Source organism: Procambarus clarkii, chromosome 90 (genome assembly GCF_040958095.1).
Source record: "Procambarus clarkii isolate CNS0578487 chromosome 90, FALCON_Pclarkii_2.0, whole genome shotgun sequence".
Taxonomy (NCBI): Eukaryota; Metazoa; Arthropoda; class Malacostraca; order Decapoda; family Cambaridae; genus Procambarus; species Procambarus clarkii.
Window position 1 is genome coordinate 14481735 of NC_091239.1, and position 17014 is coordinate 14498748.

Sequence of the window (17014 nt, forward strand, 5' to 3'; positions counted from 1 at the left end):
TAGTGTCGTGTTTGTGAGAATAGTGTCGTGTTTTATGAGAATAGTGTAGTGTTTGTGAGAATAGTGTCGTGTTTTATGAGAATAGTGTAGTGTTTGTGAGAATAGTGTAGTGTTTGTGAGAATAGTGTCGTGTTTGTGAGAATAGTGTAGTGTTTGTGAGAATAGTGTCGTGTTTTATGAGAATAGTGTAGTGTTTGTGAGAATAGTGTCGTGTTTTATGAGAATAGTGTCGTGTTTGTGAGAATAGTGTAGTGTTTGTGAGAATAGTGTCGTGTTTGTGAGAATAGTGTCGTGTTTTATGAGAATAGTGTAGTGTTTGTGAGAATAGTGTAGTGTTTATGAGAATAGTGTCGTGTTTTATGAGAATAGTGTAGTGTTTATGAGAATAGTGTCGTGTTTGTGAGAATAGTGTAGTGTTTGTGAGAATAGTGTCGTGTTTGTGAGAATAGTGTCGTGTTTGTGAGAATAGTGTCGTGTTTGTGAGAATAGTGTCGTGTTTGTGAGAATAGTGTCGTGTTTTATGAGAATAGTGTAGTGTTTGTGAGAATAGTGTAGTGTTTATGAGAATAGTGTCGTGTTTTATGAGAATAGTGTCGTGTTTTATGAGAATAGTGTAGTGTTTTATGAGAATAGTGTAGTGTTTATGAGAATAGTGTCGTGTTTTATGAGAATAGTGTCGTGTTTTATGAGAATAGTGTCGTGTTTTATGAGAATAGTGTAGTGTTTATGAGAATAGTGTCGTGTTTTAAAGAGGTTATCTTGAGATCTTGAGATGATTTCGGGGCTTTAGTGTCCCCGCGGCCCGGTCCTCGACCAGGCCTCCACCCCCAGGAAGCAGCCCGTGACAGCTGACTAACTCCCAGGTACCTATTTACTGCTAGGTAACAGGGGCATTCAGGGTGAAAGAAACTTTGCCCATTTGTTTCTGCCTCGTGCGGGAATCGAACCCGCGCCACAGAATTACGAGTCCTGCGCGCTATCCACCAGGCTACGAGGCCCCTAAATACAAATAAAGAGATACAAATCATTAAAATATATATAAGAAATATTTTACGAAAGGTGGTGGAGGAGGACCTGGTGAAGCAATGAGCCTTGCTGAGAAAGATCAGGGCATGAGAGGAGCTGAGATGACTGCGATCCTGATAAGATCTGAGGCGATTACGATCCTGATATGAGCTGAGGCGATTGCGATCGTGATATGAGCTGACACCAAACAGATTACCGTCTGAGCCACACCCAAACCAGCACTACAACTAGACAAGACAGGAATACCTACCTGTCCCGCTCGGAATTATCGACCCAGAAGCCATTACTGAATGTCCTTATACAAGTGGACTCTTTCACTCAAGCACTAGTTCTTGGTGTAATATCAGACGCTTGAATAAAATGTCTCGAGTGGTGGCGGAATGGGTGGAGATTGCGCCATAAAGACCGTCCTTGTGGGCATTAATGCTGCTCGTAGAGGCACCCAACAGTATGACAACAGTATGACAACGGCATGAGAAGGGGTGGTTATACCTGTTGAGGCTGTTGGAGAGCTCGAGGTGTCCACTCACGTCATTTTGGGTTCACATCTTCAGTGCTTCAAGGTTATGTTATTTGTGCTTACGCTCACACACACACGAGAGAGAGAGAGAGAGAGAGAGAGAGAGAGAGAGAGAGAGAGAGAGAGAGAGAGAGAGAGAGAGAGAGAGAGAGAGACAGAGAGAGAGAGAGAGACAGAGAGAGAGAGACAGAGAGAGAGAGACAGAGACAGAGAGACAGAGAGAGAGAGACAGAGACAGAGAGAGAGAGACAGAGACAGACAGACAGACAGACAGACAGACAGAGACAGACAGAGACGGAGTGAGACAGACAGAGAGAGACAGAGTGAGACAGACAGACAGACAGACAGACAGACAGACAGACAGACAGACAGACAGACAGACATAGAGAAAGAGAGACAGAGTGAGACAGACAGACAGACAGTGCAGTATCAACTTAGCAACGGGAAACAGTGAGTCAGGTGCTGTGGAAGGGAAAAATGTGCCAAGATTCCAACGATATAAATCTTTCTCACGTTTCGTGGTGATTTGTGACTTCCTCGTCAAAAAGCTGTGTTTACCCTTACGTTTAGACTCGGAATTGTGGCATTACCTCGAACGCTTCACCCTGATTGCCTCGGGGCGGTAACAAAGTCGTGTAATAAGTGTTAGTTTTGCTTCACCAAAGTTAGCTGGTGTTTGAGAAGCTAATTTGATTGCTTTGAATAAAATCCGTGTTTTGGGTGTTGGGAATTTTTTTTCTAATTCGGGTAATGAATCTGTGATTCTGTGAGTATTTTAAGACCATGAGTTTGTGTGACTTGGAGTTTGTAAGTTTGTGAGGGCCTGAGTTTGTGAGTCTGAACGGCCATGAGTAAGTAAATCATTATGTTCTTAAATCTTAGCCTTTGTGGGTAAGTTTGTAAACCCTTGGGTCTGTTATCACTCCAGCGCCTGAACGGCTTTGGCAATTTTCTTGAAAATTAAGATATTCCTTCACTGCCAAGTTCAGTGGCTGACTATACAGCCAAGTAGTTTCTTCAGAATGTTTCAGCAACTTCTGAACAACTAGTTGTTTCAGTAATTTCTATTTGCCTACACCCAGCATGAATATATTTTTTAGTATGCTAGAGGGGCCTGACGGCTGAGTCGACAGCGCTCGGGATTCGTAGTCCTGAGGTTTTGGGTTCGATCCCCGGTGGAGGCGGAAAGAAATGGGCACAGTTTCTTTCATCATGATACTAATGTTCACCTAGCAGTAAATAGGTACCTGGGAGTTAGACAGCTGCTACGGGATGCTTCCTGGGGGTGTGTACCGAAATGGAAGCCTGGCCGAGGACCGGGCCGCGGGGACGCTAAGCCCCGAAATCATCTCAAGATAAGAAGATGGCCTCAAAAGAGCTTTTTAAAGTCTATTAATCTGTGAGCTTCTTAGCTCACTAATCTGTACAACTATCGATCCCTCGATTGTTTCAAGCGCGGGTTGGACATGTATATGAGTGGGATTGGGGGGTTATAGATAGCAGCTGCCTCGTATGGACCAATAGGGCTTCTGCAGTTGCCTTTGTTCTTATGTTCTTATATTCTTAACTATGTTAGTTTATTAGTATATGTAAACTTCTAAATTCTTGAGAATTTAGGTACCTGGGTGTTAGTCAGCTGTCACGGGCTGCTTCCTGGGGGTGGAGGCCTGGTCGAGGACTGGGCCGCGGGGACACTAAAGCCCCGAAATCATCTCAAGATAACCTCAAGATAGTATATATGTCTTTAATTCTCAAGAATTAAAGGTCTTCTTTAGTCAGTGAGTTTCTTAACTCTGTTTCTTTTAACGGCACAACAGTGTTATGTTAATTAAACAATTAAATTAAACTAATTAGTATAATTAGACGGTGATCCATATTGAACGAAACGGAAGGACAATTTACATAAAAAAATTAATTTATTCTTAAAATTGAAGAAGCTATTGCTATTACATAATAAAAATTGTATCAAATATTCCTGATAAATATCCAAAACTCCCTTTGGCCGCACTTGAGATCAGGGATATCAGGAGCATGTCTCACCCGGAAGGTCAGTCTGTGTGTCGCAATTGTGGAGCATTCTCAACCTTGGAAGTTGAGTCTCGAGCATAATTGAGCATTAATCAAATGAAAATCCCCCAGTCTGGAGGACTTTCACGTATTCAATAGCCCTTTAACTGACAATTCACGCGAATTTATCGAGCAGAAACTAATTTATTTCTGCCAGCATTTATTTGCATTCCAGTGCTGAGTACCGGCACAATGGCATGAAAATGATTCTGTTTTTATTGATAATTATAGGAAGTAGCTGTTGACACGCATGCGGGCCAGCAGACAAGAAGAAAATGACATAGGCAGACCTAGGTAGACAGAGATAGGTGAAAAAACAGGCAGACAGCCATACAAGCAGACCTAGGTGGGCAGAGATAGGTGAAAAAACATGCAGACAGCCATACAAGCAGACCTAGGTGAAAAAACATGCAGACAGCCATACAAGCAGACCTAGATGGGCAGAGATAGGTGAAAAAAACAGGCAGACAGCCATACAAGCAGACCTAGGTGAAAAAACATGCAGACAGCCATACAAGCAGACCTAGATGGGCAGAAATAGGTGAAAAAAACAGGCAGACAGCCATACAAGCAGACCTAGGTGAAAAAACATGCAGACAGCCATACAAGCAGACCTAGATGGGCAGAAATAGGTGAAAAAAACAGGCAGACAGCCATACAAGCAGACCTAAGTAGGCAAATAAACAAACACACACCCATACAGGAAGTTATATCAACAAACAGGGAAGCAAGCAGAGAGATAGACGAACTGACAGACAGACAAGACGATAGACATGCAGACACGCCACCACCCTCGCATGCAAGCCTGGGGGACCTCCGCTCAATACAAATAACAATCCAGTTCCAGGTCTCTATGATGGCTGGGAGTCGATTCTTCACTTGTTCATGAGTAACGAGGTTGGGGGAAGGCATGGTCCAGGTTCGAACACATGGGGAGAAAGAGCGGGTGTTCGGTTCACGTTCGGTCCTGGCGAGGTTTCGAACACAGACGGAGGGGAATAGCGAGTTCGAAATACAGGCTTTTTAATTTCACGTCCAAGTCTTGGCAATTAATTCAGGCCAGCGACACTGTTAGTTAACGTATTCATTCATGTATACATGAATACACACATTCATACATGCATACATACGTATACAAGCCATGGAACTATAGTGTTACTTGCTCTTAAAGCTGATCCTCTTGACTGTTCCTCAAGGAGATACGAACATACGAACATAACAAAATAAGAAAAACACAGTAGGATAATTGGTCCATACAAGGCAGCGGCTATTGGTCCATACGAGGCAGCTGCTATTGGTCCATACGAGGCAGCTGCTATTGGCCCATACGAGGCAGCTGCTACTGGTCCATACGAGGCAGCTGCTATTGGTCCATACGAGGCAGCTGCTATTGGTCCATACGAGGCAGCTCCTATTGGTCCATACAAGGCAGCGGCTATTGGTCCATACGAGGCAGCTGCTATTGGTCCATACGAGGCAGCTGCTATTGGCCCATACGAGGCAGCTGCTACTGGTCCATACGAGGCAGCTGCTATTGGTCCATACGAGGCAGCTGCTATTGGTCCATACGAGGCAGCTCATATTGGTCCATACGAGGCAGCTGCTATTGGTCCATGCGAGGCAGCTGCTATTGGTCCATACGAGGCAGCTGCTATTGGTCCATACGAGGCAGCTGCTATTGGTCCATACGAGGCAGCTGCTATTGGTCCATACGAGGCAGCTGCTATTGGTCCATACGAGGCAGCTGCTATTGGTCCATACGAGGCAGCTGCTATTGGTCCATACGAGGCAGTCACCCCCAAAGTGAGGCACTCTTCATCCCACAGTGTGGCACTTGTCACCTCAGAGTGTGGCACTTGTCACCTCAGAGTGTGGCACTTGTCACCTCAGAGTGTGGCACTTGTCACCTCAGAGTGTGGCACTTGTCACCTCAGAGTGTGGCACTTGTCACCTCAGAGTGTGGCACTTGTCACCTCAGAGTGTGGCACTTGTCACCTCAGAGTGTGGCACTTGTCAGCACTTGTCAAGAGAGGTGAGGTCACCAACCCGGGGTTGGTGTTAATGGGTAATTACTCAACCATTTGACTCATCCCTCGGTCATTAGTGCCGTCCAGGCGTTACAAAAATGGTAATTGATACGATAGTGAGAACACACACACAGTGGTCTCTGTCACCCCTCCTCACTCTGACACTCGCGCGGCTCTTCTGGCAAGTAATCAAGGACTTACTTGTGAAGGAAGCAAGCAAGTAAGCAAGGACTTACTTGTGAAGTAAGCTAGCAAGTAATCAAGGGCTTACTTGTGTAGTAAGCTAGCAAGTAAGTAATCAAGGGTTTACTTGTGTAGTAAGCTAGCAAGTAATCAAGGGCTTACTTGTGTAGTAAGCTAGCAAGTAAGTAATCAAGGGTTTACTTGTGTAGTAAGCTAGCAAGCAAGTAATCAAGGGTTTACTTGTGAAGTAAGCTAGCAAGTAAGTAATCAAGGGCTTACTTGTGAAGTAAGCTAGCAAGTAATCAAGGGTTTACTTGTGTAGTAAGCTAGCAAGTAATCAAGGGCTTACTTGTGTAGTAAACTAGCAAGTAAGCAAGGACTTACTTGTGAAGGAAGCAAGCAAGTAATCAAGGGCTTACTTGTGAAGTAAGCTAGCAAGTAAGTAATCAAGGGCTTACTTGTGAAGTAAGCTAGCAAGTAATCAAGGGCTTACTTGTGAAGTAAGCTAGCAAGTAATCAAGGGCTTACTTGTGAAGTAAGCTAGCAAGTAATCAAGGGCTTACTTGTGAAGTAAGCTAGCAAGTAAGTAATCAAGGGCTTACTTGTGAAGTAAGCTAGCAAGTAATCAAGGGCTTACTTGTGAAGTAAGCTAGCAAGTAAGTAATCAAGGGCTTACTTGTGAAGTAAGCTAGCAAGTAATCAAGGGCTTACTTGTGAAGTAAGCTAGCAAGCAAGTAATCAAGGGCTTACTTGTGAAGTAAGCTAGCAAGTAAGTAATCAAGGGCTTACTTGTGAAGTAAGCTAGCAAGTAATCAAGGGCTTACTTGTGAAGTAAGCTAGCAAGTAATCAAGGGCTTACTTGTGAAGTAAGCTAGCAAGTAATCAAGGGCTTACTTGTGAAGGAAGCAAGCAAGTAATCTAGGGCTTACTTGTGAAGTAAGCTAGCAAGTAATCAAGGGCTTACTTGTGAAGTAAGCTAGCAAGTAAGTAATCAAGGACTTACTTGTGAAGTAAGCTAGCAAGTAATCAAGGGCTTACTTGTGAAGTAAGCTAGCAAGTAAGTAATCAAGGACTTACTTGTGAAGTAAGCTAGCAAGTAATCAAGGGCTTACTTGTGAAGTAAGCTAGCAAGTAAGTAATCAAGGGCTTACTTGTGAAGTAAGCTAGCAAGTAATCAAGGGCTTACTTGTGAAGTAAGCTAGCAAGTAATCAAGGGCTTACTTGTGAAGTAAGCTAGCAAGTAAGTAATCAAGGGCTTACTTGTGAAGTAAGCTAGCAAGTAAGCAAGGACTTGTGAAGCAAGCAAAGGGCTTACTTGTGAAGCAAGCAAAGGGCTTACATGTGAAGCAAGCAAAGGACTTACTTGTCAAGCAAGCAAAGGACTTACTTGTCAAGCAAGCAAAGGACTTACTTGTCAAGCAAGCAAAGGCCTTACTTGTCAAGCAAGCAAAGGACTTACTTGTCAAGCAAGTAAAGGACTTACTTGTCAAGCAAGCAAAGGACTTACTTGTCAAGCAAGCAAAGGACTTACTTGTCAAGCAAGCAAAGGACTTACTTGTCAAGCAAGCAAAGGCCTTACTTGTCAAGCAAGCAAAGGACTTACTTGTCAAGCAAGCAAAGGACTTACTTGTCAAGCAAGAAAAGGGCTTACTTGGGAGGCAAGAAAAGGGTTTACTTGTCAAGCAAGCAAAGGACTTACTTGTCAAGCAAGCAAAGGACTTACTTGTCAAGCAAGCAAAGGACTTAGTTGTCAAGCAAGCAAAGGACTTACTTGTCAAGCAAGCAAAGGACTTACTTTTCAAGCAAGCAAGTAAGCAAGCAAGCAAGCAGCTTTGGTGCTGTTCAGGGGCCCTCCTTCACACTCACTCCGTGACACATATACATACATATGCACGCGTACATACATGCATACATTCATTTATTCATAAATGCAAAAACATCCACATATTCACATGAGGTAGAACTAACCTAACAGTGCTCACATAGCTGTGACTACGAGGGAGTGTGATCCAGCGGTTTCGTAATATTTCGGTTCAGTTTAACGCCCTCAATGAAATATTTTTTGTATTATATTTTAGTAAGGAAATTTTATTAATGATGAATGCTATCTTATCTTGAGGTTATCTTGAGATGATTTCGGGGCTTTAGTGTCCCCGCGGCCCGGTCCTCGACCAGGCCTCCATTCCCAGGAAGCAGCCCGTGACAGCTGACTAACACCCAGGTACCTATTTTACTGCTAGGTAACAGGGGCATAGGGTGAAAGAAACTCTGCCCATTGTTTCTCGCCGGTGCCTGGGATCGAACCCAGGACCACAGGATCACATGTCCAGCGTGCTGTCCGCTCGGCCGACCGGCTCCCATTCCACGGTCTCTGTGGAATGTTCTCTATGTCATACCTTCTCTTACCCATACCTCCCCTTCCCTTCCCTTCCCTTCCCTTCCCTTCCCTTCCCTTCCCTCCACCTTTCCCTTCACCTTAACACCACTCTTGCAAGCATACTAGAGGATCAAAGAGCCCAACCGGTTCCTGCTGCGGTTAGTCCAAAAACCAATATAATCCAGTCTTTCCCACTCTCATCTCTTTCCCTTCTTGCATCTCCTCTCCTCCCTCTCTCTCTCCCTCCCCTATAAATAAATCAACTTTGATGAAAACTGTTTGGTTTTAAAAGGGGAGGAGGGGATATCTTTATTGTATTATTGACAGCTATTCAATTATCGGCCATTTGAACGCTGTGGTCTACTTGTGTGTGGGGGGGGGGCCCACAGAGGGAGGATGCGGAGTAGATGTGTAGGTAGATTAGAAACATCCTCTGTCTACTGCTACATATTTACCCTTTACCCATCAGACTACATATATACACACACAACCTCACATAGCAGACCAAACACACACATAAGAAACAAATCCACAAGGGCCGTAACGAGGATTCGAACCTGCGTCCGAGAGCATCGGTCTGTAAAACCCTGGTTTGTGCCTCGGAGAGGCTGCAGGATCCAGTAAGTTCAGTAGAACTTCGGTTTCAACTCCTTTTGACCATGTCGTAGCTCAGTCTATTAAGGCAGCGTCTGGGATGCTCTCGGACGCAGGTTCGAATCCTCGTCACGGCCCTTGTGGATTTGTTCATTTGATGCATCACACTATTGTGATTTCTGTGTGTCTCAAATACTTTAGTTAATGCTCAAAGGCAGGGGGGCGAGGTTCACGAAGCAGTTACGCAAGTACTTACGAACCTGTACATCTTTTCTCACTCTTTGGCGGCTTTGTTTACAATTATTAAACAGTTAATGAGCTCCGAAGCACCAGGAGGCTGTTTATAACAATAACAACAGTTGATTGGCAAGTTTTCATGCTTGTAAACTGTTTAATAAATGTAACCAAAGCCGTCAAAGATTGAGGAAAGATGTACACGTTCGTAAGTGCTTGCGTAACTGCTTCGTGAATCTGGCCTCAGAGGTTCGTAAGTACTTGAGTAACTGCTTCGTGAATCTGGCCCCAGAAGTTCGTAAGTGCTTGCGTAACTACTTCGTGAATCTGGCCCCAGAGGTTCGTAAGTACTTGCGTAACTGCTTCGTGAATCTGACCCCCCAGAGGTTCGTAAGTACTTGCGTAACTGCTTCGTGAATCTGACCCCAGAGGTTCGTAAGTACTTGCGTAACTGCTTCGTGAATCTAACCCCAGGAGAACTAACATAACATGGGATCCCAACGCCACAGATGAAAGGATCAGATCTCATAAAACAAAAGCTATATATACATATATATATATTATGTATATATATATATTATATGTATATATATATATATATATATATATATATATATATATATATATATATATATATATATATATATATATATATATATATATATATTTTATTAAATATGACCGAAAAAGTAAGATTAATAATTCTAACACGAATTTTCTCAATCTTTCGTACATTATGCTTCACTGTTGGAGGTAAATCAAAAATCACTTCTCCAAAATTCATTTTTATTTCTAGTCTTCTGACGCGACACGGGCGCGTTTCGTAAAACTTATTACATTTTCAAAGACTTCACAAATACACAACTGATTAGAACTTGCATTTCCCTGATTTTATATCTACTTTTGAGTGAGGTGGGAAGGGTGATGTGGCATTACATTTGAGTGAGGTGGGAAGGATGATGTGGCATTAGAGGATATTAATAGGGTATTAAAAGTATCAACACAAGACAGAACACGAAACAATGGATATTGAATAGAAGTGTTTGTAGAAAGCCTATTGGTCCATATTTCTTGATGCTTCTATATTGGAGCGGAGTCTTGAGGTGGGTAGAATATAGTTGTGCAATAATTGGCTGTTGATTGCTGGTGTTGACTTCTTGATGTGTAGTGCCTCGCAAACGTCAAGCCGCCTGCTATCGCTGTATCTATCGATGATTTCTGTGTTGTTTACTAGGATTTCTCTGGCGATGGTTTGGTTATGGGAAGAGATTATATGTTCCTTAATGGAGCCCTGTTGTTTATGCATCGTTAAACGCCTAGAAAGAGATGTTGTTGTCTTGCCTATATACTGGGTTTTTTGGAGCTTACAGTCCCCAAGTGGGCATTTGAAGGCATAGACGACGTTAGTCTCTTTTAAAGCGTTCTGTTTCGTGTCTGGAGAGTTTCTCATGAGTAGGCTGGCCGTTTTTCTGGTTTTATAGTAAATCGTCAGTTGTATCCTCTGATTTTTGTCTGTAGGGATAACGTTTCTATTAACAATATCTTTCAGGACCCTTTCCTCTGTTTTATGAGCTGTGGAAAAGAAGTTCCTGTAAAATAGTCTAATAGGGGGTATAGGTGTTGTGTTAGTTGTCTCTTCAGAGGTTGCATGGCTTTTCACTTTCCTTCTTATGATGTCTTCGATGAAACCATTGGAGAAGCCGTTATTGACTAGAACCTGCCTTACCCTACAGAGTTCTTCGTCGACTTGCTTCCATTCTGAGCTGTGGCTGAGAGCACGGTCGACGTATGCGTTAACAACACTCCTCTTGTACCTGTCAGGGCAGTCGCTGTTGGCATTTAGGCACATTCCTATGTTTGTTTCCTTTGTGTAGACTGCAGTGTGGAAACCTCCGCCCTTTTCCATGACTGTTACATCTAGAAAAGGCAGCTTCCCATCCTTTTCCGTCTCGTAAGTGAAACGCAGCACGGAACTCTGCTCAAATGCCTCCTTCAGCTCCTGCAGATGTCTGACATCAGGTACCTGTGTAAAAATGTCGTCAACATACCTGCAGTATATGGCCGGTTTCAACTTCTACATGGGTACCATCGAGCAAAAAGTCTTAGTCGACATGAACTTGAAACCGGCCATATACTGCAGGTATGTTGACGACATTTTTACACAGGTACCTGATGTCAGACATCTGCAGGAGCTGAAGGAGGCATTTGAGCAGAGTTCCGTGCTGCGTTTCACTTACGAGACGGAAAAGGATGGGAAGCTGCCTTTTCTAGATGTAACAGTCATGGAAAAGGGCGGAGGTTTCCACACTGCAGTCTACACAAAGGAAACAAACATAGGAATGTGCCTAAATGCCAACAGCGACTGCCCTGACAGGTACAAGAGGAGTGTTGTTAACGCATACGTCGACCGTGCTCTCAGCCACAGCTCAGAATGGAAGCAAGTCGACGAAGAACTCTGTAGGGTAAGGCAGGTTCTAGTCAATAACGGCTTCTCCAATGGTTTCATCGAAGACATCATAAGAAGGAAAGTGAAAAGCCATGCAACCTCTGAAGAGACAACTAACACAACACCTATACCCCCTATTAGACTATTTTACAGGAACTTCTTTTCCACAGCTCATAAAACAGAGGAAAGGGTCCTGAAAGATATTGTTAATAGAAACGTTATTCCTACAGACAAAAATCAGAGGATACAACTGACGATTTACTATAAAACCAGAAAAACGGCCAGCCTACTCATGAGAAACTCTCCAGACACGAAACAGAACGCTTTAAAAGAGACTAACGTCGTCTATGCCTTCAAATGCCCACTTGGGGACTGTAAGCTCCAAAAAACCCAGTATATAGGCAAGACAACAACATCTCTTTCTAGGCGTTTAACGATGCATAAACAACAGGGCTCCATTAAGGAACATATAATCTCTTCCCATAACCAAACCATCGCCAGAGAAATCCTAGTAAACAACACAGAAATCATCGATAGATACAGCGATAGCAGGCGGCTTGACGTTTGCGAGGCACTACACATCAAGAAGTCAACACCAGCAATCAACAGCCAATTATTGCACAACTATATTCTACCCACCTCAAGACTCCGCTCCAATATAGAAGCATCAAGAAATATGGACCAATAGGCTTTCTACAAACACTTCTATTCAATATCCATTGTTTCGTGTTCTGTCTTGTGTTGATACTTTTAATACCCTATTAATATCCTCTAATGCCACATCATCCTTCCCACCTCACTCAAATGTAATGCCACATCACCCTTCCCACCTCACTCAAAAGTAGATATAAAATCAGGGAAATGCAAGTTCTAATCAGTTGTGTATTTGTGAAGTCTTTGAAAATGTAATAAGTTTTACGAAACGCGCCCGTGTCGCGTCAGAAGACTAGAAATAAAAATGAATTTTGGAGAAGTGATTTTTGATTTACCTCCAACAGTGAAGCATAATGTACGAAAGATTGAGAAAATTCGTGTTAGAATTATTAATCTTACTTTTTCGGTCATATTTAATAAAATATGTCTACAGGAAAGACTGCTACCAAAATATATATATATATATATATATATATATATATATACAAGCAAACAGCAAAACACCGTTGAATATAAACAACACTGTTATTGGTTCACTTTATAGCACTACACATGTAAATATTTTGTATAAAATATCTGCGACACATATTTTAAAGTTGAAAATATCTGCGACACATATTTTAAAGTTGGTTGGTATTTATTAGTCACAGTTACTTAGAATAAACTGTCACGTTTAATTCATCTTCTTGAGGTTATCTTGAGATGATTTCGGGGCTTTTAGTGTCCCCGCGGCCCGGTCCTCGACCAGGCCTCCACCCCCAGGAAGCAGCCCGTGACAGCTGACTAACACCCAGGTACCTATTTTACTGCTTGGTAACAGGGGCATAGGGTGAAAGAAACTCTGCCCATTGTTTCTCGCCGGCGCCTGGGATCCAACCCAGGACCACAGGATCACAAGTCCAGCGTGCTGTCCGCTCGGCCGACCTGCTCCCTGGATATTCAGTGTTAAAGTCTTTTTTTTGTTTCTAATTCAAAAAATATTATATTGTCATTTAGTTTGGTAATTTTAAAAGATTTGCCTGAATTCATATGGTTATTCTCTTTGTGGTAATTGTGGTAGTCAATTAGGTTCTTGTAGAAGTCAAATCAGTTCTTGTAGAAGTCAAACCAGTTCTTGTAGAAGTCAAACCAGTTCTTGAAGTAGTCAAACCAGTTCTTGTAGTAGTCAAACCAGTTCTTGTAGTAGTCAAACCAGTTCTTGTAGAAGTCAAACCAGTTCTTGAAGTAGTCAAACCAGTTCTTGTAGTAGTCAAACCAGTTCTTGTAGTAGGTTTGATCTTACGAACACCCCCCCCTAGGAAGCAGCCCGTGACAGCTGACTAACTCCAAGGTACCTAATCAGTTCTTGTAGTAGAGCAAATCATATTATTGTATTGGGGCAAAATTTAATCATGTATTAGGCCAGATCTTATCATGTATGAGGCCAAATCTTAACCTGGAGCCAGATTCATGAAGCAGTTACGTAAGTACTTACAACACCTGGGGCCAGATTCACGAAGCAGTTAAGCAAGTACTTACGAACGTATACATCTTTCCTCAGTCTTTGACGGCTTTGTTTACATTTATTAAACAGTTTACAAGCATGAAAACTTGCCAATCAACTGTTGTTATTGTTATAAACAGCCTCCTGGTGCTTCGGAGCTCATTAACTGTTTAATAATTGCAAACAAAGCCGCCAAAGATTGAGAAAAGATGGACAGGTTCGTAATTACTTGCGTAACTGCTTCGTGAATCTGGCCCCCTTATCTTTTAAGTGTAAGAGAAGTTGCCTGATTGGCCTGACACCAGTCTGCTCTTGTGAGAATTTAGCACGAATGCTCCCTGCTGTTAATATCACTTGGAGCACATTATTTCTGATTTACGAGAAGATTAATTTAGGAGAAATTTGTAATTTGTTCTATACCATAACATATTGAATTATTGTGTTGAAAGCATACTCACTAATTCATGTTTCAATTCTTAATGGGCAACATCTAGTGAACAGTTCAAATGTAGTGAGAAAGATTCAGTAATTCAACCTGAGCAGACATTGAATTCAAAGTTGAGATTGAATGAGGGAGATTGGGTAAATAGTTCAACTTGAATGAGATAGATGAGTAAATAGTTCATCCTAAGTGAGAGAGATGAGTAAATAGTTCATCCTAAGTGAGAGAGATAGATGAGATAATTCAGTCTGATAGGTGGAACTGCCACAAGCCTGGAGGCTGGGCGTGTATCTCATGTGTCTCATCGGCTCAACAGTTAATGTAATGAGAACACAGTGTGTTGTCGTGGGGGTGTGCTCTCTCTCTCTCTCTTTGGTGTCTGTGTCTCATCTCTACTTTCATCTGTGTTGTTTGGTCTTGGTTATTATTCGTTCTACTCTTTTTTTAAGGTCCTGCTTGTTAGCTAATGTTTTTTTTCGTGTTTATTGGAATTTCTTGATGTATTGCGGGTTAACTCTGTCTGTCTGTCTGTCTCTGTCTCTGTCTGTCTGTCTGTCTGTCTGTCTGTCTGTCTGTCTGTCTGTCTGTCTGTCTGTCTGTCTGTCTCTGTCTGTCTGTCTCTGTCTCTGTCTGTCTGTCTCTGTCTCTCTCTCTCTCTCTCTCTCTCTCTCTCTCTCTCTCTCTCTCTCTCTCTCTCTCTCTCTCTCTCTCTCTCTCTCTCTCTCTCTCTCTCTCTCTCTCTCTCTCTCTCTCTCTCTCTCTCTCTCTCCCTCCCTCCTCTCCCTTCCCTCTCCCCTCCCTTTCTGTCTTCCCTAACCCACTGACATCCAACTCACCCCAAAATATTCCTCCATGTTGCACACAGTGAGTGCAAGTGTGTGCACGAAAAGTGTGTGTGTACATGCACGCTAAGTCACCCTTGCTGGGGGCTCTCGCAATTCCGTAAACATTTTATGCTTGGAGAATACACACACACACACTAAATTATTGTTGCTGATGGGTTAAAGTTTTACATTCAGAATAAATTTTTTTTTTCAGCATTGAGAAATATTATATATGGGGGTTTGTGTGTTTTTTTGTTTACTGTTTTTGCCTGCATCATTGAGTTGTTAGCTCTTGGACCCCGCCTTTCTAACCGTTGGTTGTCTAATGTACTGACTCCAGACTGTATTTAGTTCATCTATTCCTCTCTCTCTCTCTCTCTCTCTCTCTCTCTCTCTCTCTCTCTCTCTCTCTCTCTCTCTCAGGTGCGTACATCCCCAAGATGCAGCCCGTAGCAGCTGTCTAACTCCCAGGTACCTATTTTACTGCTAAGTGAACAGCAGTATCAAGTGAAAGAAGCTTTACCCATTTGTTTCTGTATCGGCCGGGTATCAAACCCGGGTCCTTAGGGCTACAACCCCTGAGCGTTGTCCGCTCGGCCGCGAGGACCTGTGTGTGTGTGTGTGTGTGTGTGTGTGTGTGTGTGTGTGTGTGTGTGTATCCTTATGTCGATTCAGTGAGGATGCAAACGCTCGGATTTATATAAGAGTAAGTGTGTATATATATATATATATATATATATATATATATATATATATATATATATATATATATATATATATATATATATATATATATATATATATATATATTGACATATGATCCGTTAGTCTTTGCAGCCCAAAGAAAGATATCTCTCAGACTTTGAATTGTTCTACGTCCTGTCACTCAGGAATTCATTCGGTCGTTCGAAGTAAATTCAGGTCCTCTGGTCTTCGGGAACTCAATATTCCACCCGGCTCCACCAGAGGGCATCGGATCCTCTGCTTTGGGTCCTCTCTCCTCCTCCTCTCACGCAAACCTTTTAAAGGCAATCGAAGATCGTCCCAAAGTTTTCCGCTTTGGACGTGCTTGCATCAGTTTTAGAGTGTGTACTCACCTAATTGTGCTTGCGGGGGTTGAGCTCTGGCTCTTTGGTCCCGCCTCTCAACCGTCAATCAACTGGTGTACAGATTCCTGAGCCTATTGGGCTCTTATCATACCCTCTATCACACATGTGTGTGTGTGTGTGTGTGTGTGTGTGTGTGTGTGTGTGTGTGTGTGTGTGTGTGTGTGTGTGTGTGTGTGTGTGTGTGTGTGTGTGTGTGTGTATTCACCTAGTTGTGTTTGCGGGGGTTGAGCTATGCTCTTTCGGCCCGCCTCTCAACTGTCAATCAACTGTTTACTAACTACTTTTTTTTTCTCCACACCACACACACACACACACCAGGAAGCAGCCCGTGACAGCTGACTAACTCCCAGGTACCTATTTACTGCTAGGTAACAGGGGCATTCAGGGTAAAAGAAACTTAGCCCATGTGTTTCTGCCTGGTGCGGGAATCTAACCCGCGCCACAGAATTACGAGTCCTGCGCGCTCTTCCACCAGGCTATGAGGCCCCTCGTGTGTGTGTGTGTGTGTGTGTGTGTGTGTACTCACCTCACCTAATTGTGCTTGCGGGGGTTGAGCTCCTGCTCTCTGGTCCCGGCTCTCATATGTCAACCTCAAACTTAGCCAAACACACAACGAAACTGCCACGTTGCTACAACGTTCGAACAACGTTTAACACCTAACAAGTTGTAATAACCAATATAGTAAGTTGTAACGAGGGAATCATATGGACCGTTACGTTGAGCCTATTGGGCTCTATCATATCTACATTTGAAACTGTGTATAGAGTCAGCCTCCACTACAACACTACCTAATGTATTCCAAGTTCAAGTATGTTTATTGAGATAAGAAAGAAATACATCTCAAAGGAATAGAATAGTTTAGGCTATTTCTACCCTCCTGTAATTAATTTAGTTAATTACAGGGGGGGGGGTCAGTATCAAAGTTAGTTAATAATAACTACTTTGATACTGACAATATTCCTTCTAATGTCTTTGTGGCTCATTTAGATATTTAGTTTTCTGTCAATTCCCATGGGAATTTTGTATGT

At 42.7% G+C, this 17014-nt stretch overlaps 1 protein-coding gene across 1 annotated transcript in view; it reads left to right on the forward strand.

Annotated features, from left to right (window-relative positions):
- Positions 1–15097, forward strand: part of LOC138359420 (A-kinase anchor protein 5-like) — an 18857-nt gene extending 3760 nt beyond the window's left edge. The window contains exons 2-4 of the mRNA XM_069318556.1: positions 7092–7629; positions 13197–13394; positions 15092–15097. Coding sequence (XP_069174657.1) covers positions 7092–7629; positions 13197–13394; positions 15092–15097 — 742 coding nt within the window. The remainder of the gene's footprint in view (positions 1–7091; positions 7630–13196; positions 13395–15091) is intronic.
- Positions 15098–17014: the final 1917 nt, after the last annotated feature.